The 26712-nt window shown below is 39.0% G+C and overlaps 1 protein-coding gene across 6 annotated transcripts in view; it reads right to left on the bottom strand.

Moving 5' to 3' along the window:
* The window catches only part of LOC111143979 (melanogenesis associated transcription factor), a 224471-nt gene that overhangs the window by 77256 nt on the left and 120503 nt on the right, over positions 1 to 26712 (bottom strand). For 4 of the 6 annotated variants that reach the window (XM_022498025.1, XM_022498026.1, XM_022498029.1 and 1 more), the window contains exon 2: positions 16638 to 16887. In XM_022498025.1, coding sequence (XP_022353733.1) covers positions 16638 to 16887 — 250 coding nt within the window. The remainder of the gene's footprint in view (positions 1 to 16637; positions 16888 to 26712) is intronic. The other 2 variants (XM_022498027.1, XM_022498028.1) reach the window with 1 other exon arrangement.

Below are 26712 nucleotides of genomic sequence, written 5' to 3'. Positions count from 1 at the left end.
CATTAGAGATTCAGTAATCCTGAGATTTAAATATTTAAAATGGATTTCAAGCAGTTTGTGCAAATAAACTTGTGGCAGTTCTGGGTTCATGCTCATCATCCGGTCCTATCACAGCTGGGCTCAGTCTCTGCTCAGAAGCCTTCGGGAACATCTCAGAGACACGGTGAGTGATTCGTTAGTAGTGACACTGTTTTTATTATTATATGAAGTAAATCACACATAGGCAAAATAATAGAACATCTAAATAAGAATACAAGAGGTTTTCCAACTCACCTTTCGCCACCCTCAAGGAGAAACTGGTCACTTTAACTACAGTGGAACTGTGAGCCTTATATACACTGAGGTCTTTGTCACAGTAGCTGTTCTGTGTATATCATGCTAAAAACAAACCTAATGTTTCTTTCAAGGGCTTTCAAAGTCCTTTGTCCTATTCATCTCACCATGAATTAAATTCCAGCGATGTGTAGGTGGGACCTTCTCAAGCAAAAAGAGACAGATCACTGAATGCCAGTGTTAGGAGGCAAGTCTGAGACCAACTAGTCAGATGTGGAGACTGAGGCCCAGGAAGGCAACTTCCCCAAGGTCATACTACAGGTCAATGTTTGATTTCATGGCTGTAGTTTTGATTGTAAAGTAGCAAATACTGTAAGTTCAGCTGAAGACAATGGCCTTTGGTCTTATCTCAAGATAATACATATCATGGAAATAAGATAAATGGTGTAATAGCAAAAAATGAAGGTCAGTAAGTAAGCTAGTGTTGAGTGCAGAACACTCAAGGTGACATATGTTTCTAAAAGGAAAAAAATAAAAAGGAAAGACTAAAATTTTATCTGAATTGTAAGAGATGTGGTTAGGACAGCAGGATCTTAGACAAGAAAAATTAGGATGTATCATGTAAGGAAGAAGTCAGGTAAACCCAAGGCATGTGAGTCAAAAGACCTGGATACTAGAAAAAATAATTATGACATCTGATTAGCAACAAAAATCTTCTGAACACAGAAGCTGGTTTCCACCAGTTGACTGGCTCCATAAATCAGGCACTAAGGCTCATGGATGAGATGCTGTGATTAAATGTTTTGAACCTCTACTTACCTAAATATAGGAATGCCTTCAAAAGTGAACAGTTCATAAAATCATGTATGGTCACTTATATTTAACCAGAACCAAAACTGCTAAATCCTCAGCTAGTAAGTGAAAGTTTAAACTCAGAATCAGGGAGCAATTTTGATAGCCTGATACCTATTAATTTTATTTAAATCTAGCCCCCGTGTATACCAGTTTCCCCAGGATTTTCCAAAAGAAAAGATTTAATCTTTACTGTCAATCATCAAAACAGTTTCTAAGAATTTAAAGTACTGGGTGTAAAGTAATTTGGGGGGAGGAGGGAGTGAAAAACTGAGCCAAGAATCCCACGATCTTTCCCCTCCAAGAAAAAGTCACTGTGAAGCGAACCAGCATCACCAGATGATTTTTAAGAATAAAAATTCCTTGCCGCGGAAACGTAATTGAAGAGTTACCAGTTATAAGGATCTTTATACATCCCATAGACCGCTGGAGAAATTAATTCCAGATTGTATGTAGAATCAACTTTCCTTGCCTTTTGCCAAAGCATTAACCTTTTAATCATTTCTCAAGCACCTATTATGTGGCTGAGTCACTGTGGATGTGGTGTGTGTCCCTGGGTGAAACGGTGACGACAGTGATCAGCAGTAACAAGTCCTGTGCTAGGTACAAAGTTAAGTGCTTTGCAAGCATCCTGTCACTGGCTTCTCACAGTAACCTTATGAACGAGGGACTTCTATTAACCTTGTCATAGAGACAAGGGAACTGTGGTTCGGAAAGGATCTGGACACTGCCGATCTGACTTGGGATCCCATGCCTTTCCATGTGAGAACAGGAACAGCACATAATCAAACACCTTTAGAAAGGAGTTCTTTGAGTGATTTTTAATTGAAAAATGGTAACTCCACTAGAAAAGCAAATTTTTGGTGCAGAAATTTGCCAGGGGCATTTTAGGGTTGTTTCTGATTTCCTCCTCTAGTAGGAGGAAGATAAGAACACAATCTTTATCTTCCAGTGGAAACAAAGGGCACCTGATGGCTCCTGTGTGAGCCAGGCCTCTCTGAAGGCTGGACTTAGGTCCACACTCTGGTTGTACAAGTGAAGAACTCCAAGCATCAGAACGAGCTGGTCTTTCCTGTGGAGCTTCCAAAAATGAACCTTTGTTTTATTCCAACCAGAGGGCAAGTTGGCCACATGCACTGCCTATACTGCCTTCAGGCAGAAAACTAATACTGGAAAAGAAAAAAGAAAGAAAAACACTTTCTGTTGATGTCAATGCTCCAGTGTGAAAGGCAAAGCCAAGACCATGGTCACGTCAGTAAAGACCTTTGATGTCATGGTCTGACCCATCAAGGGCCTGCTTCTTGTGAAATTATAGATGTTAGGGTCCCTTGGACTCTGAAAGGCCATTCTGTGTTACCACTTAACTAAATCCAATTTGACAAAAGGAATGTAGTTTCCAAAAGCAGAATTTAAGTAACAGTTGATAGTTAATGTTTCTTAAAAAGAAATAGCTCTTAACCTTTCTTAAAAGTCAAATACCTTAAGGCCCCCATTTAATTAGGAACTGGGCTTTTCATTTTTGTTAAGAAAATGAACAGAAGTAAGGGAAAAAGGAATTCCATGGTGCTTGTATCAATTTGGACTTGGTTCACACAGCAGCGTCAACATTTACTTGAAGGAGCAATGTACGGTATGTATGCAAGTGAGATATAAATTTAGTTGCCATGTACCTGTGGACGGTGGATTTTTTTTTTAATTTCTTTTCAGTGTACCAGAATTCATTGTTTATGTACCACACCCAATGCTCCATGCAATACATGCCCTCCATAATACCCACCACCAGGCTCACCCAACCTCCCACCCCCTGCCCCTTCAAAACCCTCAGATTGTTTTTCAGAGTCCATAGTCTCTCATGGTTCGTCTCCCCCTCCAATTTCCCCCTACTCCCTTCTCCTCTCCATCTCCCCATGTCCTCTGTGTTATTTCTTATGCTCCACAAGTAAGTGAAACCATATGATAATTGACTCTCTCTGCTTGACTTATTTCACTCAGCATAATCTCTTCCAGTCCCATCCATGTTGCTACAAAAGTTGGGTATTCATCCTTTCTGATGGAGGCATAATACTCCATAGTGTATATGGACCACATCTTCCTTATCCATTCGTCCGTTGAAGGGCATCTTGGTTCTTTCCACCGTTTAGCGACTGTGACCATTGCGGTTATGAACGTTGGGGTACAGATTGTGGACAGTGGATTTATTGACCCTTCAGAGCTCCTCCAAAAGCACAGTGGTTTCCGTAACTTAAAGTAGAAACCACTGTGTAATTTTAGAATTTCTTATTTCTCATCTCTGAGGGATTTTACAGGATTAATCTATTTTTAACAACTTTGCACAAGTATATGCATATAATGGGATGTACCCCACATACAGGTGGCTCTAAAGGGCCACTGGATCACTGGATATTTTGCAACTTCTTCTCTCGCTCTCTCTCGCTCTCTCTTTTTTTTTTTTTTTTTTGAGAGAGAGAGAGAGAGCACATACATGCATGTGCAAGGGGTGGGGGGAGAGGGAGAAAGAGGATCTTAAGCAGGCTCCACACCCAGCACAGAGCCCGACAACAGGGTTCGATCTCAGGATCCTGAGATCATGACCTCAGCCAAAATCAAGAGTCAGACACTTAACCCACTAAGCCACCCAGGCATCCCTGTTTCACAACTTCTACTTATCTATTTTACCTGAAAGCAACATCTACTTTGCTTGCCTTCCTCCTCCCCTCTCTTCTCAAGTAAGTGCCTACCTACTGTACCACTCTTGGAAAGTTGCCACAACTCCTTACGTATTTACCATAGATCTAAGAAGCCCTACAGGAAAGAAACTTGGTTGACTTTATTTGTACTAGCATTTCCCAATTTTCCTCATGTTTCTTACAAACTAACTTCCAGACTTCCACAACAGTGAATTTCAAACCTGAGCATGGCATCAGAACTTTCCAGAGGACTGGCTACAACAGAGATTAACGGCCCCACCCTCAGAACTTCTGGCTTGACAGGTTTAGAATGGACTCAAGGAATTTGTGTTTCTAAAGAGCTCCCGGGCATTGCAGGGCCTTTAGGTCCCCTGGCCACACATTGAGAGCCACTGAGTTACAGAATATTCTTCCGGAAACGCCATGTAGGGTTAAGTTCTACACACATTAGCTTCACGTCAAACTGAATAAAATTTTTACGTCAAGATTAAATGTCCTTCCAGAATGTTATGGATTTCCTCTTGTCTATGAGATATTGGTGGTCTTAAGTGTCCATAAAAATGGTCACAATGACTCATACTCTTAATACACTAAATTATGAATTCTATCAAGATTATGCCAATTAATGAGTTGCAAATTCCTGAAGTATATGATTTTAATATAAACCTGGAATGCTATTAGGAAAATTGAAAGCAACTTTATAATGGCTTATGTGTTTATTAACTTACATCAAGATGATAATAAAATAAGTAATAAACATTGAGAAAATATATAACTCCAAGCTAAGGCAATCATAAAATCTAACAACACAATGATTTTTCTTTCTGGAAGTCACAGCATAGTTAATATTTTTGCTCTCTTGACTTTCGTGCTTGTTGTAATTGAACAAGAATGTTACTTTGTAGGCTTTTAGTATTATATAAAGAACAAATTAAATCTCTCCAACACAGTTTAATTCCAGTATAATCAACTCATTGTTCGCATCAGGAATAACAAGGTATCTAATAAAATATAAATTATCATTTTAGGTGTATTATTTCTGGTTTAACAAATGGTCAAAACTGGTATCAAAACAGAAAACTTGGGTTCCCAATGAATAAGAAAAGGAAGAAAAATGGTTTCATTGAATTATTAGCTGTGTTGAAAATGCCTAAAAATATACTTCAAGTTAATGGAGAAAAAGCTGCCTTAGCAACATGAGCATGGACAGAAATCATGTAGAAAACCCCACCAAAAAAACTAGTTTTCAATAACCTACATGTTAATTTAGCTACTAACGAATATATAGTACATTAGTTAATTCTAGGATTAACCAATCTCCTTTTACTTTAAAGTCTTCTTCTGCATCAAGAACATTTTATCAATGTTAAAATGCTTAAATATTCCTGGGGTTTGAGACATCCTGAACATGCTAGACAGGCGCTAGGTAAGTGTGACACATAGAGGTTTGAAAAGAAATCAGGTTGAAAGCACAAATAAGACGTGTGACTCACAAGTCAAGAGCTGTTACTGGGCTCAGGCCTGAATGGAAGGCTGTTGGCAGAGGAAGGTCCAAATGCCACGTCACCAAGGGTGACTCTTCACTGTGCCTTACTGTGAGAGGCTGTTTTTGACATAAAATATCAACCATACATGAGGTATGTCAGCTAACCTGGGCTCCAAGGATTGCAAGAAGGAAAATAATGATTAAATTTTTTAGGGTCTCTTTGGTGGGGAGGGAGGATGCGGGGAACCAATTCTACTGGGCAGGTGTCATGGCGGCATAGAAAGATGTCAATGTGGAGATGATATTAATTACTGTATTTTGGTAATTAGTAACTATAAATTATTTTATCATTTACTGTCAGCAAAAATAAGGCAGAATCTTTTACTGAGCACTTTCCATCTACCTGACGCTGTGTTAAATGCTTTGGGTCTGTGCTAACACAGAAGCCGCACTGATAGTGCTGGAAATGTGGCCAGTGTGATGAAAAATGAATTTTTTTACTTTTATTTCATTTAAATCCAAATTTAAAGACATATACTCAATTTAGTTATCAGAAATCTGTTAAGTATGTTTATTTAACATAAGACAACTTGGGTATATGAATCTACTTTTTCAACCGTAAACCCTCAGAGAAGTTAAACACAGACTGAGTAATTCTGATGAAAGTTTAGCCTCAAACTGAAATGTATTGACAGAGGGAAAATACGCCTCGATTTTGAAGACTTGGTATGAAAAAACCTAGTATGAACCTAGCATGAACCATGAAAAATAAAAAGAATGAAAAGATCTTGTTAACAATTTTTATATTGATGATATCCTGAAATGATAATACTTGGGACATACTGGGTCAAATAAAATACATTATTAAATTGCTTTTCTCTATTTCTTTTCACTGTGTTTAATGTGACTACAAAGAAACTTAAATTGCCATACGTGGCTCACATTCTGTGTCTAGTGGGCAACACCAATTTCAGTGTACGATCTCATTTAATTCTCACAAAAACTTCCCCAGAGGAGGTACTAAGATCTCCATTTCACAGATGAGGTCACTGAGGCCCAGAGAGAATAGTAAACTTGCCCCGTCACCCAGTGAAGTGTTGGAGCCAAACTAATCCTAGGTTTTCAACAGGGAAGCTGATTATGATTGCATCCCAAAGCATGAAGGAGCAGAGCAGTTGGCACGAATGGAAACTTAGCTTCCAAATAATAATTTACTACATTGTATGGATCCCAAGACTACAGGGCTGAAGTCACAAGGTGCTGTACTTCTCATAAATGCCATCTTTTCAGATTAACCTGCCTGTCATAAATATCACCAAACATTTAACAATGCAGGAGGAGCAAATGCCATTACTACAGCCCGTCTTACCAGACGAGGGATTCCAATTAAATTCCATCAAACCACACTGAGCCAATACACTTTGACAACCACCTCACATCCAAGACCTCCAAGAGCCTGGAATTTTTTTTTTTTTTTCCTAATTTGCTCCCCCTTTCTCTTCACCGAGAGACAAAAGAAAACCCAGTAAAATGCTGAATGGGGCAAAAGCAAACACAACAAAGTTAACAGGGGCCTATAAATGGCCCTTCAGAATTTGTAAAAACACAAAAACAAGAGGGCGCATTTCCATCACTGCACAATATCGCTTTTGTTTAAGAGCCAACTCTCAGGCTTGAAACGTGTTGGTAATAAATCAGCAGGCATTATTTTAAATCAACTGGTTTTATGAAATAAGCCAAGAGTTGAAAGAGGCAGGACTAATTACCAACATTCCTTGATGAATTACTTAGCGGCGTGTGCTAAGTCAATGTGCGTCTACGTCTTGATCCCCAGTTTTATCCCATACTTATTTCCCAGGAGGTAAAAAGAACATGTGGCTAATTAAGGCACCGATCTCCACAGCCAGAAGTACTCAAGGTAAGATTTCTTTCAAAAAAAAGAAAAGGTTCTTTGCCTGGTACTTATTAATCTAATTTTTACTACTTCACTAGAAAAACAGAGCTAATCTTGTCACCTTTAGGCAGTCTGAACTACCATGCAGTGCTCAGAAAAAAATGTTACATATTTGTAATTTAGCCAATAAGAATTTCTTAAGCCCTTCCTAACCAGCAGGAATGTCTCTGGTTTGTCGCTTCTAATTAAGTCTCAACAAAATTTCTAGCTCCTAAATTTTAATTATACAAAACTCAGGGCCAACAGGGGAGATTATGACAAAGCTATGCCTAGTGATAAGGTAGCAGAAATCTGAATTTCGCTTTTCATGTTGGGCCTCTGAACTACTTTTGAAAATTATTCACAACCTGGTGATTCAAATCCTTTTCTTCATGTTTAATTTCCAGGACCTGTACACCTTGCGATCTCTCCTGCGGGAAAGGCCATGAGAGTTACATGATGTGTGGAAGTCTAGCCAACTCACCTGACCAACTCTACTGCTCGGAAAGCTGTGGGCGAAGAGAACTTTGTCAAGGATCCTGAATAAAATGCACTGGAGACACTCACTTTACATTAAGAATGTATGCACATACTCTTCTAATAAAAAAAAATAAAGCCTCTCACCACCACCACCTCCAATCCCAAAACCCGTTCCAGAGGTGTATGCTTATACATTTGTACATCTGTACATCTGTACATCTGTATATTTGGTACAGATTCATCCAGACCCTTCACTAAAACATTAGTTTTTAAAAGAATGGTTAAAACGATTCTTTTTCGCAAAATAAATCTCTGGCAGCCTCCAACTTCATCTGCTTTATGTGCTCCAGTTTTGAGTCATCTCATTTGTGCAAAGTTATAAATTAATATGCAAAACATCCAACTTCATAAACAAGGTCTGAAAGACTAGTGTATTGTCAGGAACTACAGTGTCCTTAAAGTTCAAGGTGATATCCAAAGAACTCAATAAAAAGAGACATATTCAGGACAAGAGCTAATATTCTAGTCCTGATTGCAGTTATACCCTTGCATAAAGCCACAGTGCTGATTTACATAATTTTAAACACAGGTCCCACCCACTTATTTTAGTAGGGCAATGGTAAAATTAGATTGTGCTTACTCGTGTGCACAATCTCTGTTGTTAAAGGGCATATTTATAGAAGGTGGTCTTTCAAATCGAAACCCTTCCCCTCATTGTTGGGAATGAGTAGGTAACCTTCGTGAAGAGGACTTGTGACCTTTCTGTAGAGTGATGTAAGATTTATTACAGCTGACACTATTCACTTAAAATCCACTTGAAAGCCAACAGAAAAACAATCAGAATTGAAGCTTCAGTTTTAAGCGCTAAAATACAGCAAAAGCTATTAATACGGCACGGGGGCAGGGTAAGGAAAACAAAAATGCAACCATAATTGTAGGAAAAGATTCCCATTTTTTTATTTTTATTTTTTATCAGCATATAATGTATTATTAGCTCCAGGGGTACAGGTCTGTGAATCGCCAGGTTTACACACTTCACAGCACTCACCATAGCACATACCTTCCCCAATGTCCATAACCCAACCACCCTCTCCCTACCTGCCCCCCGCCCCCGGCAACCCTCAGTTTGTTTTGTGAGATTAAGAGTCTCTTATGGTTTGTCTCCCTCCTGATCCCATCTTGTTTCATTAGGAAAAGATTCCTATTAAAAGATATGTGTGAGTCCATTGAAATCAGTGTTTCAAAAGCAATTTGCTGCAAAACAAATACATTATTAAAATGTACACAGCTATAAAGGACATGAATTGGGACAGCCTGAGCCAACAGGATCCTTAGAACATAAGCGATCCTGAGTTACGATTTCTGGATGTTGTCACAGAAACTTTCACTGTAGTGCTACATTAATCAATAATGATACTATAACTAAACCAAAAACTGCCACTGTGGTCACTGTGGCCAGGCGGTCTTTTATGAAATAAGAACATATTCAGATCTTTTATCTGGCAAATCATGGAGACTCAGGGATCCGCTCTAATTATTCAATATAGATGGCCCCATAATAATCCTAAATGCTTCAGATCATGTATCCTTCCATTAAACCTATAAAATTCCTCTATAGTTTCTCTCTAACCTCCCACTTTGTTCTAACCCACTCTGTTACTGGTGATTCCTTAGAAATGTTTACAGTATGTCCTTGAACTTTATAGAAAACCACAGAGGATATGGTTATAAGTAACAGGGTAGGGTGTGGAGCCTGTGTGACAAGAGTGCCTTAGTTTCCTCATCTGGAAGATGGGGCTTATCCCATCAAGCTCCTAGGGTTGCTAGAGGAATAAATCAGATATAGAATAGGACGTATTTAGCCTACCAGCCAATAATCGATGTCTGTATAGTCACTGTCTTTCTTCCTCCAAGTTACTTTAGCCAGTACTGCATTTACACCAGTCATTCTTTTTTATTTACTTATTTATTTATTTTATTAAGTAAACTCTACCCCCAGTGTGAGACTCGAACTCACGAACCCAAGAGATCGAGAGATGCATGCTCTACTGACGCTATACTGGCTGGTACCCCTACTGGCCGGGCACCGCTCCAACAGTAATTCTTACTAAAATTTTAAGCTGTGGCCTGAAGTTGTGCAATAACCATCTGCTGCAGGCCCTAGGCTACGATGTCACTCTAGAGAGTAACAATACTACTTCTCCCTCCTGAAGCTTCCCAGGCCATTTACTCTAAGAAAGGTACTACCACCAGTGGTTAAACAACCTGAGCCACGGAGTCTTAACTGAGCAGGTTCATTTCCTGACTGTACCACCTGCTTCCTCGACTTTGGATGAGCTGCTTACCCTCTGCCTCAGTTCCCACATCTGTGACATGGGGATGCAAATGCTAACTGCCCAGAGCCGGACACACCAACCATGACCGATACCCTAACCGCCCTCCTAGGGAGACACAGACTGGCTGGAATGTCGGAGTCCCATCAACGAGAGCCTTGCTAAGTGTTCTCTAAACAAAGAGAGGAATTGAGGAAAGTGCTAAGCACTCTACGGGCATATTTCTCAAGACTTTTTTTTCATCATCACCACCCCCCCCCCCACAACAAGGAGACTTTTTAGGCATTTTTTCCCCCAAAATTCCCTCTCCTAAATCCCACACCCATGAAATTTTAACAGGCACCTAAACTTGGTATACGAGGGCTCCTTAGAAGCCCAAACCACTGTAACATCTATGACTTCTTGCCTTCCAAAGACCAAAATTGGCCCCTTGCCCAACTGGGGGCAATATCATTCTTGTTGGGGGCATACACTCTACAGAGCCAAATTTTAAAAGCCTACTTCAATTTTCAGGCCCCACTCCTAGGCCCCCTACAATGCTATTCTCCGTAAGATGATGCCCTAGCCTCCACTAGTCCTGAATGAGGAGAACTGTGTTAATGAACAGACACACGCCTGTCAGCATGGTTTCTTTTTTTTTTTTTTTAAAGATTTTTATCCATTTGACAGACAGATCACAAGTAGGCAGAGAGGCAGGCAGAGAGAGAGGAGGAGAAGGAGGCAGGCTCCCTGCTGAGCAGAGAGTCCGATGTGAAGCTCGATCCCAGGAATCATGACCTGAGCCGAAGGCAAAGGCTTTAACCACTGAGCCACCCAGGCGCCCCATCAGCATGGTTTCTTATAACAGCAGAAAGAGAAGGAGCTGAGCAGGCACCTGTGCACACAAACCTACAAGAGGACTTCAGTAGCTCAAGATGACAAACAAAGATCCTTGTGCCTAAAGAGAAGGCGTCCCTCCCAAACCTGCATGGTCCAGGTGTCCACTGAGTGCATCTGACCCATCTACAGCCTAAGGAAATCGAATCACCCAGATTCTACTGTATTCCTCAGTTACATAAAAAGGGCCTTGTGGTCACAGGAAGAGAAACTACTTACATTCTGTGCTAATATTACCAGGTGAACAGGTGATCAGAGCTGATGTTTCAATGTTTTCGGAAAAGTGGAATTAATTCATACACTGAGCTGTGTCAAGACTAAATATTTTGTTTTAGGTAGTGGCTCCCCATAGGCCCACCCATTTAAGCGATGAAGCCTGAAAAGCTAAGCAGAGATCAATCTCTTCTGTCAGCATATCATCACTGGTTCCTATCACTGAAAGCAGTGCAGACAGAAAACAGTATCTAAAATCAATCAATGTACATTTACAGATATTCTTACACTACTTACTTACTGTGTTAAGTTTGAGTTTACCAATCTAAGAGAAGCCAATGGAGCCGCTCCCTGTGCCAGTCCCGAGATGATTAAATTCTTACCCACAGGGATTTGTAAGGCAGCATGGGAGGCAAACGGTCTGTCAGTCAGTGCCCATGGAAGCTAGCACACACCTGTGTCCCCGGAACCATCTAATTGCTTTCCAGCACAGAGGAAGAAGTCCCCACTCTTGCTTTAAGAAGAAAAATTTGAAGCAAGAGTCTCAAAGTAGAGTCCCAGAAAAAGAAACTCTGTTTCTTTTGTTCTGTTTATAAATGTGAACAAAGAGAAAGGCAGGGTTTATGACTACAGATCAAAGCTGCCTAATATATTTCTTCAGACCTCGCTCCCACGAAAGGCAACTGTAGGGTGGGAAAACAGCAGCGGTCAGGGAGGCTGTACCCTAAACTGCTAAGAGCAGCTCCTTCCAGGGAGCTTGAGGGATGAAAGCGATGAGAGAGAGGAAAGAAGGAAGAGTTTCCAGCTGGATTTTTCTTCCCCGCTGTTAAAATTGGTTCCATGTTAACAAACATGGTCTATGATTTTTAAAAATCAATAAAAATGAGTTTTGAAGAGAAAAAAATTTACCTTATGTGTCACGATGAGCATATCAAAATGATACAAACAGAAGACTCAAAGACCCTATAGGGAAATGAGGTCTCTGGGAGGATGAGAAGTTGTTTGAACCTGGAATCTGTTAGTCCCCCCAACGAAGGCGTGGCCTTCCAGACCCCAAGTCTGATCCAAAAATGAAAGGACCCCAAAGTTTATAAACAGTTCTGAAATCGGGCTCACAGAATGTCTATGTCACACCATCTAGTGACAAAAATATATGACGGACCACAGATGAACAAGAATAAATATGGGATGGCCCAGACTATGGTAACAGAATTCTCAGATATCCTTTCTTTTAGGGACAGCACCTGTAGCAACAGATTTCGTAATTAAGAGGAACAATGTGAGCCTATCTGAGACCCCTGCACCTGTTTCTGCTTCTTGTAGCCACCATGATACTCATAAGGTTCTGTATTCCCGGCTCAATAAATCAGGAACAAAATTTACATGCATAGTGGAGTATGGAAATAGTCCCTTTTGCTAATCTATAACCCACCAACCCCCAGGAACTCCACATATCCTTTTTCATGTTTCTGTATTCACCTAAAGGAGAAGCAACGCCTTAAAAATGCTACACCAGGTCTTCTTCATAAGTTATGGACAAAAGGCCAGCAGCTAAGTCACGCACCTTTCCCTGACTAGTGAAATCTTACTGAATTTCGGTGTAGAGCAAGGTGACAAGGAAGCAGGACTTCCATCCTGACCTACCAGAGTAACTATCTAAACAGTATGCCACATTATTACACAACCAAATAAATGCCAAAGTAAATTGAGTTGACAATGTAGCAGCCCCTGGTAAACTGCTTGTACGTTTCACGGGACACCAAGCACCATTTCAAATTTTCCAGCAATCTGCTCACTTCTTGGATTATCCGAGATTTTAAAAAGGGAAAAAAAATTTTTAAAAATATAGGCTTGCAAATAACTTAAAATATCCTAAACCTTTAAATTTTTAAATTCCAAGGTGAAGAGAAGAAGGGGATGGAGGAAGGAAGGGAAAACCTTGGTGATTCCCTACAAAATTCTGAACAGAGAAATGTCTTCAAACTATAATGTTTTCAAGTTATGAGCTGTCAGAGACCTTCTTGTGGGAGGGAACGAAGGGAAAAATTCTGATGAACTTGCCAATCCAAGGTCAGGGCAACCAGGCGCTCCTCCAATCAGTCCGTGTTACAGATGCGACGGTGAGAACACATGCGTGGTGTGTGCAGATGGTAACATAGTGCATGGTACTGTGATGGCTCTTTAACTGTGAGACCTGACATGTGTCTGCAGAGTCCACCCCTGGTTCCTCTGCTTTTGTTTGAAAGAAGCCAGATCAAACCGCAAAACTAAGATATGCATGACTCCCATGTCACCTGTGGAAGAAACTGCTTCCATTAATGGTTCTTAATGATTTTTTGGTTAATTCATACTTTGAAATACGAGGTGTGCTCGCTGTGACGAACAATGCATTATGTACGCTAAGTGTTCGTTAATTTATGACAAAGAGCATCCTTAATTATAATACCCAATGGAGTCAGGTTGTTTTTAAGAAATCCAGACGATATAGCTAATATTTAAATATACAGCAGTAAGACTGATCAGTCTGTATTACCCACCATGAGAACAAATCCACAAAGTAATTAAATAAATATAGAAACAAGAAGCTAATCCTACAAAGCTTTGTGAATTTACAGACTAAACAGCGAAAATGTGAGGAATAAGTAGTAATGCATATTTCCAACCTCTAATCTGAATTCCAAAGACTGGACCTAAGTTTACAGGAAGCTGTCAACAATTTTTAAACATGCTTTATAAAGTTCCATTTTTTTAAGTCTAACTCTGCCAAAAAAAGGAATTAATCTGAAAACATGAAGTTAGCTTTTCAAAAATCATTCAACCCACTGATAGTAAAATGTTGGTAATGAGTTTGCGTGTGTGATCTTCCATCAAGTTCTCGAAAACCAGTAGGAGATGGGGAGATTTAACCAGGATTCTCTAGCACTTGTAACCACGGCTGAGTATACACATCGACCTCCACTGAGAAGCAGGTATGTTCTGTTTTGACAATTTAAATCTTAAAAGTTTAATGAAGAATTTACTGAGGCTACACTATGAAAAAATACTTGTTCAACATAATCTGTATCATAATGCACTCAATTACTAGACTTGCTATTACTCATTCCTTACAAATGTATATTTGTAGAAAGAGTCCAAGACTGAAAAAATTAACTGTTTTTAGTTAAGTTAACCATTTAACTTTACAAAACTATGCTTATGATTTAAAAACCATACGAGGGAAAAGAAAAAAAAAACATTTCTCTCACATACCTTTCTATAGTAAATCTTTCATAATATTTTCATATATAAAAGTTTTGAAAATATATAAACTATTTTTAAGTAACAAATCCTCAAATATCTGGGGCCATCCCTTACATACTACCCTCCTCAAAAATATTATTTGAATTTCTTAGAATGTCATTTTATAGGCAATTACATATTTTACTTGGTCTTTTATCAAAGGGCACTACAATTTGTCTAAATAACTATCAAACCCATCTGCAGTGCTATGCCAACTTTTTAAAATATGATATCACTACTTTATACACTGAAATATAAAAATGCACAAGTCAAAAAACTATATCCAACTTGAAACACAGATATACCAATTGCTCATTTTTAGTTAGATTGGGACTTCTACTTGTAATAAATTTATTTGTGCTTCAACTTTGGCATTTTTCTGTGATACCTAACTTGAAGGTTGTAGCTCCAATCACCGTTACCAGGACACAGCAATATATAAGGAAAAATGGGTGTATTATTCAAACCACATAGTACAGGTTTTCATTCTAAGCATTTTCAAAATAACATTTTAAGTAATAAAAACATTTAGGAATGATGTCCATTTTTAAGATGATACAAAAACGGTATTTCAATGCATTTGCATATGGGTGATTTCCGCACCATCACATGTAATTGCCTGAATAGAAATACTGTTTGCAAGTAATATACTTTAATACAATACGAAACATTACCTTTGAATTGGACACAAATCACTACTAGCACAAATCCATGTCATCTCTTCTACTATGTATCCTTCAGATTTAAAAAGTAGACTATTACGGTGAATAAAACAGACATATTTCTCCACATTTTATTATAATTTAATTCATATAACTTTAAATTCATCTAGCCTTAAAAGACATAGACAAAACAATTGTGATTCCTGTGAACACCAGACAACGTAAATCTTAATTATAAAAACTTAGTTTTTGTCAATTTTCACCCAAGCAGAACGGAAAGATTTAATGTATAGTCTAGTCCCAAAAGAAAATTTGTCTTTATGGGGGCAGTGGGGAGGGGAACAAAATAGCCATTAATTGCGGCAATATCTAGAACTTCAACCACATCAGAGTAATATTTTATGCTAAACTGTTTGGATCTCTTTTGCCCTCACCAAATTTCTGCTTGTTTTCTTCATGAAAGAGCTTCATTATTTCATCAATACATCTTAATAGGGTCTATGCAAATAAAAAACAATTGACTTTAAATTTGTTTTTCAAGAATCTTTGCCACTTCCTGGTAAGAGTGATATATTGCTTCCAGTTATAACACATCATCCCTCTATTTACTTTCATTGTAAACTTTAAATAGTGGGAGATGTTTTTTATCTGAGCACACGAATGAATGCGAAGACCAACAATGAATCACCAGAGTGTAAAGTTCACATTGTTTAATGAACACTAACACTTGGGACTCTTTCGAATGAATCAATTAGGTGAATGGGTTTAAAAAATGTTCTTTTAAGTAAGGAAGTTCCCTTACTTTCCTTTTAGCTTTCCTTGTCTCCATCATATTTAAGAGTTGGAATGTTTATCTTTAAACAAGGAGCGTGGCCAACGTGAGGTGGAGGGCATGTGTGAGATGGAATTCTATTCTTAGACTTGTTACAGTTTTCCCCAGTAATTAGGAAGCTATATGTCCCTGATAGAATGATGTTAACAAGCTCCTGCAGTTTCTACTCTAGCAAGAAATCAAAGAGCCCCCAAACAGACCTCTTCAGTTAAAGGATTATACATTCTGGTTATTAAAGTGAAGAAAGCTCTCCTACAGTTTTATCCCAGAAGAGACTTTCTTTAAACCAGTCAGATTCTACAGCCAAGCTTACTTACTAAATAAAGAAGAAAATTAAGAGGCTCGCCATGGAATATATGGAGGGGGAAAAAAAAATACATTATTAGATGAGATTCATTTCAGGTAACATGTACATTTTTGAAATTCTCCCAACGAAAAAATGGAAAGGTATCATTACAACCGATGCCTATTCCTACCTGCTGTTTCTCATGCAACATCGACTCTCTACCCCCGCTTAGTGAGGGCTACTACTCCATTCGCATTTACTCTGCGCCCTTCCTTGAACATGCAAAGCCAGGTAGCGTCAGTAGAGTTGGCATTGACAAGACAAACAGGATTCAGATGGGTTAATCTGACCAAAAACACATTCAGATAAATAAAATACCTAGGAAATGGACAATGTTGGTCTGGAAGAGGGCTTGGCCCAACCGACAAGAGTGACACTCACGTACCTTGAGGACTTCCATCGGCACCTGGGTGGCGGAGGGAAGGGTGGTGGGCACGCTGACGTTTATGGCTGGGGTCTGACTCACAGGCACTCTCTGTTGCATGAACTGGGCCGCCTGCAGCTTCTGCTGCTGCTCCCTGCGCTCCTGCTCCTGCATTTGCTCACGCATGAGTTGCTGGCGTAGCAAGATGCGTGATGTCATACTGGAGGAGCTTATCGGAGGCTTGGAGGCCCCAGGATGCTCCTCGGAACTGCTGTGGGAAAACCAAAAAAAAAAAAAAAAAAAGGCACAACATTTAGTTTCCTAATGAGACCTTTCGTTGGCATTTTAGGGGGGATCCTAAATTGCACCAAACTATGAAATGATCCTGTGTGAATATAATCAAGTTGCAGAATGGTACTCCACATAATTGAAAATCAAGAGGTGACAGGATTTAAGTCATTAGGAGTTGAATTAAAATAAGGCAGCTTGATTGCATCTAGGCATTTTTATCATGCGGCTTAATTTTTTTTTAACATTTTATACCACATACTACTCATCACCACCAAATATAGCGCCGCCATATGAAGTGCCAAGAAGCAGTGCGTCTTAATGGCACCCAGATTTCCACATTTAAAAATAAATTGCTTGATTTGCTTTTTCATAACTGACTCTAACCAAATAACTACTCCTACACATTATCTAAATTCCTTGAAGATGTCGAAGATGTTTACTAACGTGGAATAATTTCAAGAAAAGGTGAACTTTGTCATGGGGAGATTCTGTGAGGAAATGGGAAGTAAAAACCATTGAGGAAAGAAGCATTTGGACCAGGAAGGTTAACCCTGGGCTCAACTTCGGGCTCCGGGGACGGGGCAGAGGACAGGCTGGTTTGACAACACAGTTCTCCGTCTGGTGTTCTTTGTACGGTCTTTTCTCCTGATTCGTCTTGGCAAGCTCTCCCCTACACGCGTCTGCGAGATCCCCATGCGGCCTACTTCTGATGGTTCTGGTGCTCACTCTATCCAAAATTACAGAAAAAGCTTAAACACTAGTCCTAAGTTAGGAAGAAAAGACCTCCTAATTTTCCTAAATATGGGTTGCAACTGCTTATCTTGCCAGCTTTACAGCATCAACAAGTTTATTCAACCTCCCTCTGCCTTAGTTACCTTATCCGGAAAAGAGGGATAATAATAGTTTTTTTACACATTTACTCATTTATCAGAGAAAGAGGGGGTTTTAAAAACTTCTGTTACGTTCCTTGTATTTTATGGTCCTACCTCTTCGGGATTTGGAGACGATTCAGTAAAATAATGCACATAAATTGCCTAGTACAATGAGGGCCATGTAGTACTACTTCAATAAAGGTTTGTCCTTGCTATTATTACTAGCTAGAATTTTTCATTGATTATTTACTTCCAGCAATTTGGTTTTCTTAAAAAAAAAAAATTCTGCTTAGGGCAAACAGTACAAAACCTTGGTGCCTAGAAACGGAAAAACAGTAACATTCGAGAAAATATTCACTCTCAAAGAAGTCGCTCATCAAGGGAAATAAATATGTAAGGCTTTAGCTTCCTTCCTTGAGTATAAAACCCCAGTATGGTCTTTACCTTCCAACAAAAGACAAAATAAAGCCTTTAAGCCATTGGCCGTCCTCATGAACTCCTTAAAGACAAGAACCTTCAAATTCTGCAGGTAACAAAACATGCTAACAGATGAGATGTTTGTGTTTCTCTCTTAAACGGTTCCATAAAACTACACGATAAAATTAAACCAGCAGTTAACTTACTGCTCACCACAGGAAATCAATTCAGGGAATTATGATAGGATCAAATAAGGTAATACTATGCAGCCATTCAAAATGCTGAAGAAATAATATGTTTATGGTGTAGTTAAGTCTATACAATATAATAAACTTAGAAAAGTCAGCTGCAAAAATAAAAAGTATTCACGGTATGACCCAATTAAAAAAAAAAGTTCACTACCAATACAAGTGTACCAATAATGCTAGTCTGAGCCATTGCTGACACAATCCTTTAAGGCATATTAAGAAAAGCACAAGAAAAACAACTTTATCAAAAAGCTTTAATACTGTTCGGACAATCTGACTCAGAAATTTCATTGATGGATAGTTTTCCTAAAAACATAATTCAAAATGTGGAAAACTTGACATTGCAAAGCTATTTACACATTGCAAAATATTCTGAACCTTGGGGCGTCTGGGTGGCTCAGTGGGTTAAAGCCTCTGCCTTCAACTCAGGTCATGATCCCAGGGTCCTAGGACTGAGCCCCACATTAGGCTCTCTGCCCGGCAGGGAGCCTGCTTCCTCCTCTCTCTCTGCCTGCCTCTCTGCCTACTTGTGATCTCTCTCTGTCAAATAAACACATAAAATCTTAAAAAAAAAAAAATTCTGAACCTCCTAAATCTTCCCCCTAATATGAGAATGACCACATAAATTATTAGGGGAGAGCCTGGTCAAAAGGCACAAACTTTTAGTTATGAGGTTAGGTTCTAGGGATCCAATGTTCATCAAGGCAACTACAGTAACAATACTTATTGCACACTTGAAATTTGCTGTAAGAGTGGACCTTACTCATAGCAAAAAAGAAAAAAAGAAAAAGAAAAGAAATAGTAACTACACGATGGATGTGTTAATTAGCTTGACTGTAATCATTTCACAATGTATACACATATATCTAGTCATCACGTTATACACCTGAAACATATATAGCTTTTGTCAATTACACCTCAATAAAACGGGGGAAAAAATAAAGCCATTTATGAGATTTAAGCATAAAACTGGTTCTAAAAAAGTAAGTTGTTAATACATGAATTTGATATACTACTTTAAAAAAAACTGCACAACTACAGAGCGAGTAAGAAAAGTCTATAATAAGGATAAAATAAAAAGTAGCAATCAAAAGAGTATTTATGTTTTAATTTTAAAATAAGTAAAATGTGTGTGTGTGTATGTACACAAATACACATGCCTAGTAGGGACTGTATCAGGGTGATCTTAGCTGTCAGATGGAAAGCAGAACTAGAGGTTAATTTCTTTCTTTTCCTTCTTGCTTTATTTTTCTTTTCTGTTCTTCTTTTTTCTTTTCTGCTCTTTCTTTCTTTCTCTTTCTACTACCCCCAAATTACAAAAAATCCAAAATATTTTTCTCAATGGCAGAATATATGTCTCTAATTTAAAAACACGAGGAACATGAACTAATTTACGAACATGAAGGAATGACTTGGTAATCAAAGTCATCCTTTGTCTGGAGGAAAAGAGACAGGGTCCATCACAGACTGTATTTTGACAGTAGGAAGAGAAAGTGCTGAGAGTATCAGTGCCTTGGTTCTCCTGGAGATCTTCAGCATTCCAGAAGACTTAAATCCTCTGTCCTTTACAGTTTCTTATAGACACATACAGATTAAACAATGTGAATATCCCGCTTATTTTAATATCATGTACTCATCCACACAGTAGGAACACCTAGACGTTACTCAAAATAATCTATTCACCAGGCAAGGCTCTATTTAGAAGAGCATAAAAAGCAAAGGTATTTTCACATTTTTGAGCGTGTGTTCAAAGCTCAAATGCAGCTTCTTGAACGAAAAAAGGAAGGTGGGGGGGAAGGAAGGAGCCGGAGAACAGCTCTTAAAAAATAAATAAATAAATAACCAGCCTTACTATTCAAAGCCTGTCAGGTTAAAACATTCCCAGAGAGACTGATCCTTTTGATAAAAACAGGAGCAAACCTTTGTGCTGTAGCAAATGCAGCTGTGGAATAATCGGACTAATTAGCTGCTCAAGACAAGCCATTGGCTGTGATACTGGGGGAAAAATCCTTTCAATTAACAGTAAAGCATTCTTAAGACATCTTAAATTAAAATTACCAGTTATCAACCACAGTAAGGCTTCAGACTTTATGTTCTCAACAATATCATTTAAAGCATTTGCTGAGATACCCTATCAGAAAAAAATGCATATTTATACACTATACCCCTATAAATAAACTGAAAGTCCAATAAGGAAAATGTAGCAGAGCTTGGCTAATTGAAATTATTTTAATAAATTTTCTAAAAAAAAAATGCAAAAGGAAGACTGTAGTCACTTCACTGCACACACTCCCTGCAGGGTCTTTCTACATTGTTAAAGATGACTCCAAGATCCTCAGCTTTGACATTTTTTAAGACCTCTGTCTCTTAGAATTAATTAAATCAGCAATCATAGACAAAAATGAAGATATCTACCCTTCAAAGTGGGAGCAAGACAAAGGAGCATCAGGTTTTAAACTCAAAGTCACGGCTTATGTGAGGAACATCACATGTGGCTACAAAAGCTTATGTTTAAAATGGGGACCTGATGCTTTCGTCATTAAAGATAAGCAAGGGGGCACCTGGGTGGCTCAGTGGGTTAAAGCCTCTGCCTTCGGCTCAGGTCGTGATCCCAGGGTCCTGGGATCGAGCCCCGTATCGGGCTCTCTGCTCAGTGGGGAGCCTGCTTCCTCCTCTCTCTCTCTCTCTCTCTCTCTGCCTGCCTCTCCACCTACTTTTGATCTCTCTCTCTCTGTCAAATAAATAAAATCTTAAAAAAAAAAAAAAAAAAGATAAGCAAGGAGAGTTGTCCAGATGAATTTAATTTTAAAAGCTAACTGCACTCATCTGGGGTGCATGGAGCTCAATCTGCATTAGGTAATCCTAATTCTGTGAGTCTGATTCCTTTTAATCAGATTATGTAAAGGTCATTTATTCAACAACTACTCAGGGAGTCTTCCCTCTGTGCCAGGTGCTGGGGATACCTGGTTTCTAACCTCACACTGTTTAAAGCCACGGTCACAAACGTTTTTCTGAGATGCCCTAAAATTAAGTCAGTTACCCAGATTGTCTGACTCTTAAATAGTTCCACCTGGGAAGGTGTATCTCTCACTGTAAGAAATCACCCCTTCACAGCCAGGGGAAAGAGAGGCAAATGCCATTACTAGCATTTCCCTGAAGCAGTGACGCCTGACACTCAACTTCCCGAGAGCTGCGAATTTCTCAACGGGATTCAAGGAGGAGGGCCATCAACTGGACCCAAGTTCTAGCTCAGTCACTGCTGAACAGCCTGATCTTCCATGAGCCATTCAACCGCTCTGACCCTCTCCAATCCCCACCTTCCTAATGCACGACTATAACTGAGTGTGCCAATGTCACCAACGTTAAAGTCCGCAAGACAGCACCCATTGGATGAACACCAGGCAGCCACACACATGACCTGAGTTCCCACTTCTATGGCTGAATTTGTATTTAAACCTTCAAAGCTTCCCCCTTCTCTGGGATGGTATAGGTATGTGGATATGTGGTCCAAAATGTCTTGTAAATTCCTCAATTCACACAGTCAATTCCACTTATGAATCTGTGACCATGGCCAACTCGGTCAATCCCTTTGAGCTTCAGTTTTCCTTATTTATGAAGACTGTTTAATACACCTGCCTATCAGCGTTGTGATGAGGATTAAAATCTATGACAGATGTAAACAAAATTAGCATGACTGGAACAGAGTCCATTAAACTGGAACAGAGTTCAAAAATTAATAGTAGAAGAAACAGCAAACCATGAACTTGCTACTTCTTTTTTGATGCAAAGAAACAATTTTGTGGGATGCCTGGGTAGCTCAGTTGGTTGAACAACTGCCTTCGGCTCAGGTCATGATCCTGGAGTCCCAGGATGGAGACCCACCTCGGGCTCCCTGCTCAGCAGGGAGTATGCTTCTCCCTCTGGCCTTCCCCCTCTCATGCTCTCTCTCTCTCATTCTCTCTCTCAAATAAATAGATAAAAATAAAATCTTTTTTTAAAAGCAATTTTGTATAAGCCTATATTCAGGTTCAGATGACAGCAGATTTCTCTCTTAAGATTTAGGGAATCCCTGTTTAATTCAGAGAACAGGACAAAGTTTTGCAGGGGTAGAGGGAGATTATTTATCCTGCAATTCTCCCCTGAGATATAAAGTAAAAATCCTAGCATTTTCCTCCAGGGAAAATTAATCTTCAGTATAATCATTAAGTTAACAGAGCTCAAAGCCTAGCGTTTGCCTGTACACTTATAGTATAACGTAACGATGTTCAGGAAGGCACAATGGCGGAGGTTCAAATACACAGTGAAGACACAAGAAGGCACAAGTGAGAATGCCAGGTCAAAGTCAGGTTAAGGCACCAGAGCTTCCAAATGTACGAGTGGTTGCCAAAAAATCAGCTGAGAATGCTGTTCCAGTCTCCATCTCTAGAAATTCTGATTGTGAGGCTCAGGAATCAATATATCTATAAAAACTCTGCAGCCGATTCTGATGCCTGACCATGTTCAGAAACTAAGAGTAAATTAATACCTAAGGAGTTTAGTAGACACTGAAGCTCACACCTCGTATTCTTAGATGAGAACACTTTCTTCCACATCTGAGGAAATTCATGCCATCCCCCACCTCCAGCAAGCCTGCCAAGAGCTCAGAAGTCTTTATTACACTGATTCCAACATGAGGAATGGAAGGAAATGGGGACTACTCACTCCTGCCAAATGGGCTATAAAACCAAACAAATAAAAACATCCATCCAAAAAGTGCCAGTGGATCTTTATGGTTACAACACAACTACGTGATCCTAAGAAAAAAGAACCAAAAGGCTGAATTTACAGAAAGTGCCCCCCAAATCAGTTGGTTCTGTCAGCAAAAAGAAATGATTAAGAATCTTGTGTGAGTGCCTCTAAGTGCAGAAATCACTGAAGAAAGAGTTGGTCAGTGGATTTATCTTTTTAAATGACAGTCTAGGTATTCAATACTTCAGAATGATCAGCCTTTCCATTATCTTAACCTTCCCATTCCTTCTCAAGTAATCGCACTGTGAATATAAGGATGACCTTTTCACCACTCATGGTAGAACCAAGTGCCGGTAAGAAAAGATTTTGTTACTTGTACATGTCAGAGTACTAGATTTCATAGTTCGACTTCAAATACGGGGATCTTCTGGACTTCTGTCATCATCAACTCTGGGTTTTAGTGGTCAAGGAAAAAAAAATGAAAACCTGCCAAAATGTTTCTGGTAACATTACCAGCTCAGATAATACATACTACAGGTTTCTGGCACAGAGAAAAGAAAAAGGACTGCAAAGTACAGCTTGTCTTTCTCCTCTCCTTTCCTTCACCAAATACTTGGATGCTTCCCAAAGGTCAGGTTCTGCTAGACAGGAGGGAGATGATGGTGTCCTAAGTGGACAGCACTTCTGTGCTTTGAAGATCTGTACTTTTCATTGTACGAAAGGAAGAGAACATCCTAAAGAATCACCACTAATCCCATATAAGTTAAAATCTGCAATCTTGACTTTTCCAAACCTAAGCCCTAATTCGTTGGTAAAAACTGGAGACTCTCTGCATCTATTCGGGATTAATATTCTTGAGGCTGTACCTCCAGTATCAGGAAGGATAATCTCAGTAACTGATTAGGTCAAAATGAAAGAGAACTCTAAGAAGACTCCCAGTATATCAATATTCTTCAAAAGAGGGTTCAAAAAATGGTATTCTGGGGCTCAGGAAGAAAAGATTAGAACACTTCTTTACATATATTTTAGCCATCATTTTTATTTTCTACTTTTGTACATATTGTATAATGTAATGTAATTATAATTAATGTAACATAAAGTAATGTGTATAATATATAAACATTATAAACAGGTTTATAATTTATAAATAAAAGTATGTTGAGAGAGTTTGCTTGAAAATTTTAACTAGGAAGGATGACCAAAAATGTTCAAGAGACTTCTGTAACATATGACCAATGTTCTTATAGGCAATTTTCATCATCAGACTTTTTTTTAAGTTGATTATTTTCCCCACTCCCAGAGTTTCTCACTTCTACACACTCTAACTAAAAGATGACGTCAAATGATACAAGCATGCCATTTCCTCATTTTACGACCACAAATGTTATCCGTTTTCCACAGATGCCACTACAGGCTGCATAATCTTAACATTCAGTTCCCTTCAGGAATTGCCTCTGAGAGCCAGGCCATCAAAAGGTTTTAAAGCCAGTAAAGTTAAGGTGCCCCACACTCGAGCTTTCTGTCTTTCACATCAAGCTTCCTTCCACTAGACCACATTCTAGAATTCTCGCTTACTCTGTCCAACTATGGAAGCCCATTCACACACAGCTGCCATGTTTTAAAATGCTCTGAAAAACTCATCCCTTATAAGGTGTAAGTAATTTGTATGGCATGACAAGATAATGTACCTACAATGTTTCAAAATGAAGAACTCTCTTGACGCATGTTTGGACATAGCTACCGCCAAGATGCAAAGGTTGCAAAACGGTGTGGAAATCAAAACAAAAGTACAAATGATGGCCTCAGGAGCAGCCTAGCATCCTGCCCCACTTTTTTGGTAAAGCACCTTGATCTCACCTTGAAGGACCAGGCTCCTCACTTTCAGCTCATGAGGTTATGATGTGCTACTAACCCCAGATCAGACACAGAAACACAACCCAAGATTAGCCAATCAGCATATCCACCGAATGGGTTTGTGCTCCAAGATGGTCAAGTAAGAGGCAGCCCTACGCCTTTGACTACAGCTACTGGGGTAAAAGAACTCTCCTTATACAAGGATTTGGAAAGATGGTGGGATGTTAAGTCTGCAATTTCCTGGGCCAACTGAAAAGAAAGCCAGACTAGGTGAAACTGTAATGTAAACTGAAAGAAGCAGCAGAGGACGGAGAACAAGAAGGATGACATTGAGCATCTGAATGAAATGATCCTTGAAGCCCTGAAAACCCTGAACACTGGACACTGACTTGCAAAGACGAGTCAATCTCCATTTCTATTAAGCCAGTTTGATGTGCCCTGGGATACCACAGTTGGTTTTTGTGACACTTTAGAAAAATATCAGTCATACTGAAAAAGATAAAATTTCAGCCTAAAATCTACAACTCAAAAAATCCAATATTCATTTTCCTATTTTCTCTTCATTTTAGCTAGTACGCTGCTACTCATGACATTTCCCAGATTTTCAGGAGCTAGATTAGCTTCATGCCTAAGTTCTACCATCATATCTCCTGGACTTTGGCTATAATGACTAGAGTCCAGCAGCCACTCTGGACTGTAAGGATGAGGCCCAGACTTAAGAATGGAGCTCAAATGTGCATAGTCCTTCATGACCTGGTCTCCATGAGGACAGGAATTTTTTATATTTCATTCACATATACCTTCCCCAGCACCCAGAGGACTACTTGGCATCCAGTAGGCTCAAATAAATATCTGTTCAATGAATAAACGCAGAGTTTCTATCCTAATAAATACCCCACCTCTATTAAAATCAGATATTAGAATCTTAGTGTAGGAAGACCTTTCATCAAACCATTTTGCTTGAATCATCCAGTGACAGAGAAAACATTCTTCCAAAGAGCTCTGGGCTCTAGAGACCTACTATATTTCCTAAATTCTAAGACAAACTTTCCCTCTACATTTTAAGATCTCTCAATTTAGGATGGATTTCATAATCAATGTATATATTTAGTAGATCTTTTCCCCAAATAGATGCCTTCTAATTATAATCAATAGTGAATTGGATATAAGGAAATATATTTGATAGACAAATATGGTAGCAGTGGAGGAACTGTGCCCTCCAAAAGCTCAAATGAGTAACCGTTGGAGTAATTCAGGAATGTGTGCATTGGAGAGGCCCTCTCAATAAAAAGGCAGAGGAAGAAACATCATTCATTCAGGATCTTAAATGAAAATCCACAGAGTGTAATAACAGAGACGAGCATAAGTCCTGGAGTCAGAACACCGAAGGTTGAAAAGCTGGCTCTATCATTTCTCAGGTATATGACTTGGGTAGGATTTTTTACCTGACCAAACCTCAATTTTCTCATCTGCAAAATGGAAGTAGAAAAAAGCACCTTTGTCACAGAGCAAATATAAAAATTAAATGCTTTAGTACAGGTAAGATACTTAGAATGGTGGCCGGCACACCATGGACAAGAAGTAGACATTATACTACATTATGTTCTAATTCTTGACTTAGGATCCTCTGAGCATCTTCTTAACATCTCAACACTAGTAAAAACTGACAAGTTATTTTCTAGGAAG

The sequence above is a fragment of the Enhydra lutris genome, unplaced genomic scaffold (genome assembly GCF_002288905.1).
Source record: "Enhydra lutris kenyoni isolate GAN:26980312 unplaced genomic scaffold, ASM228890v2 scaffoldscaffold10, whole genome shotgun sequence".
NCBI classification, from domain to species: domain Eukaryota; kingdom Metazoa; phylum Chordata; class Mammalia; order Carnivora; family Mustelidae; genus Enhydra; species Enhydra lutris.
The sequence above is the reverse complement of the archived record's forward strand: the minus strand, read 5'-3'. Positions and strand labels throughout refer to the sequence as shown.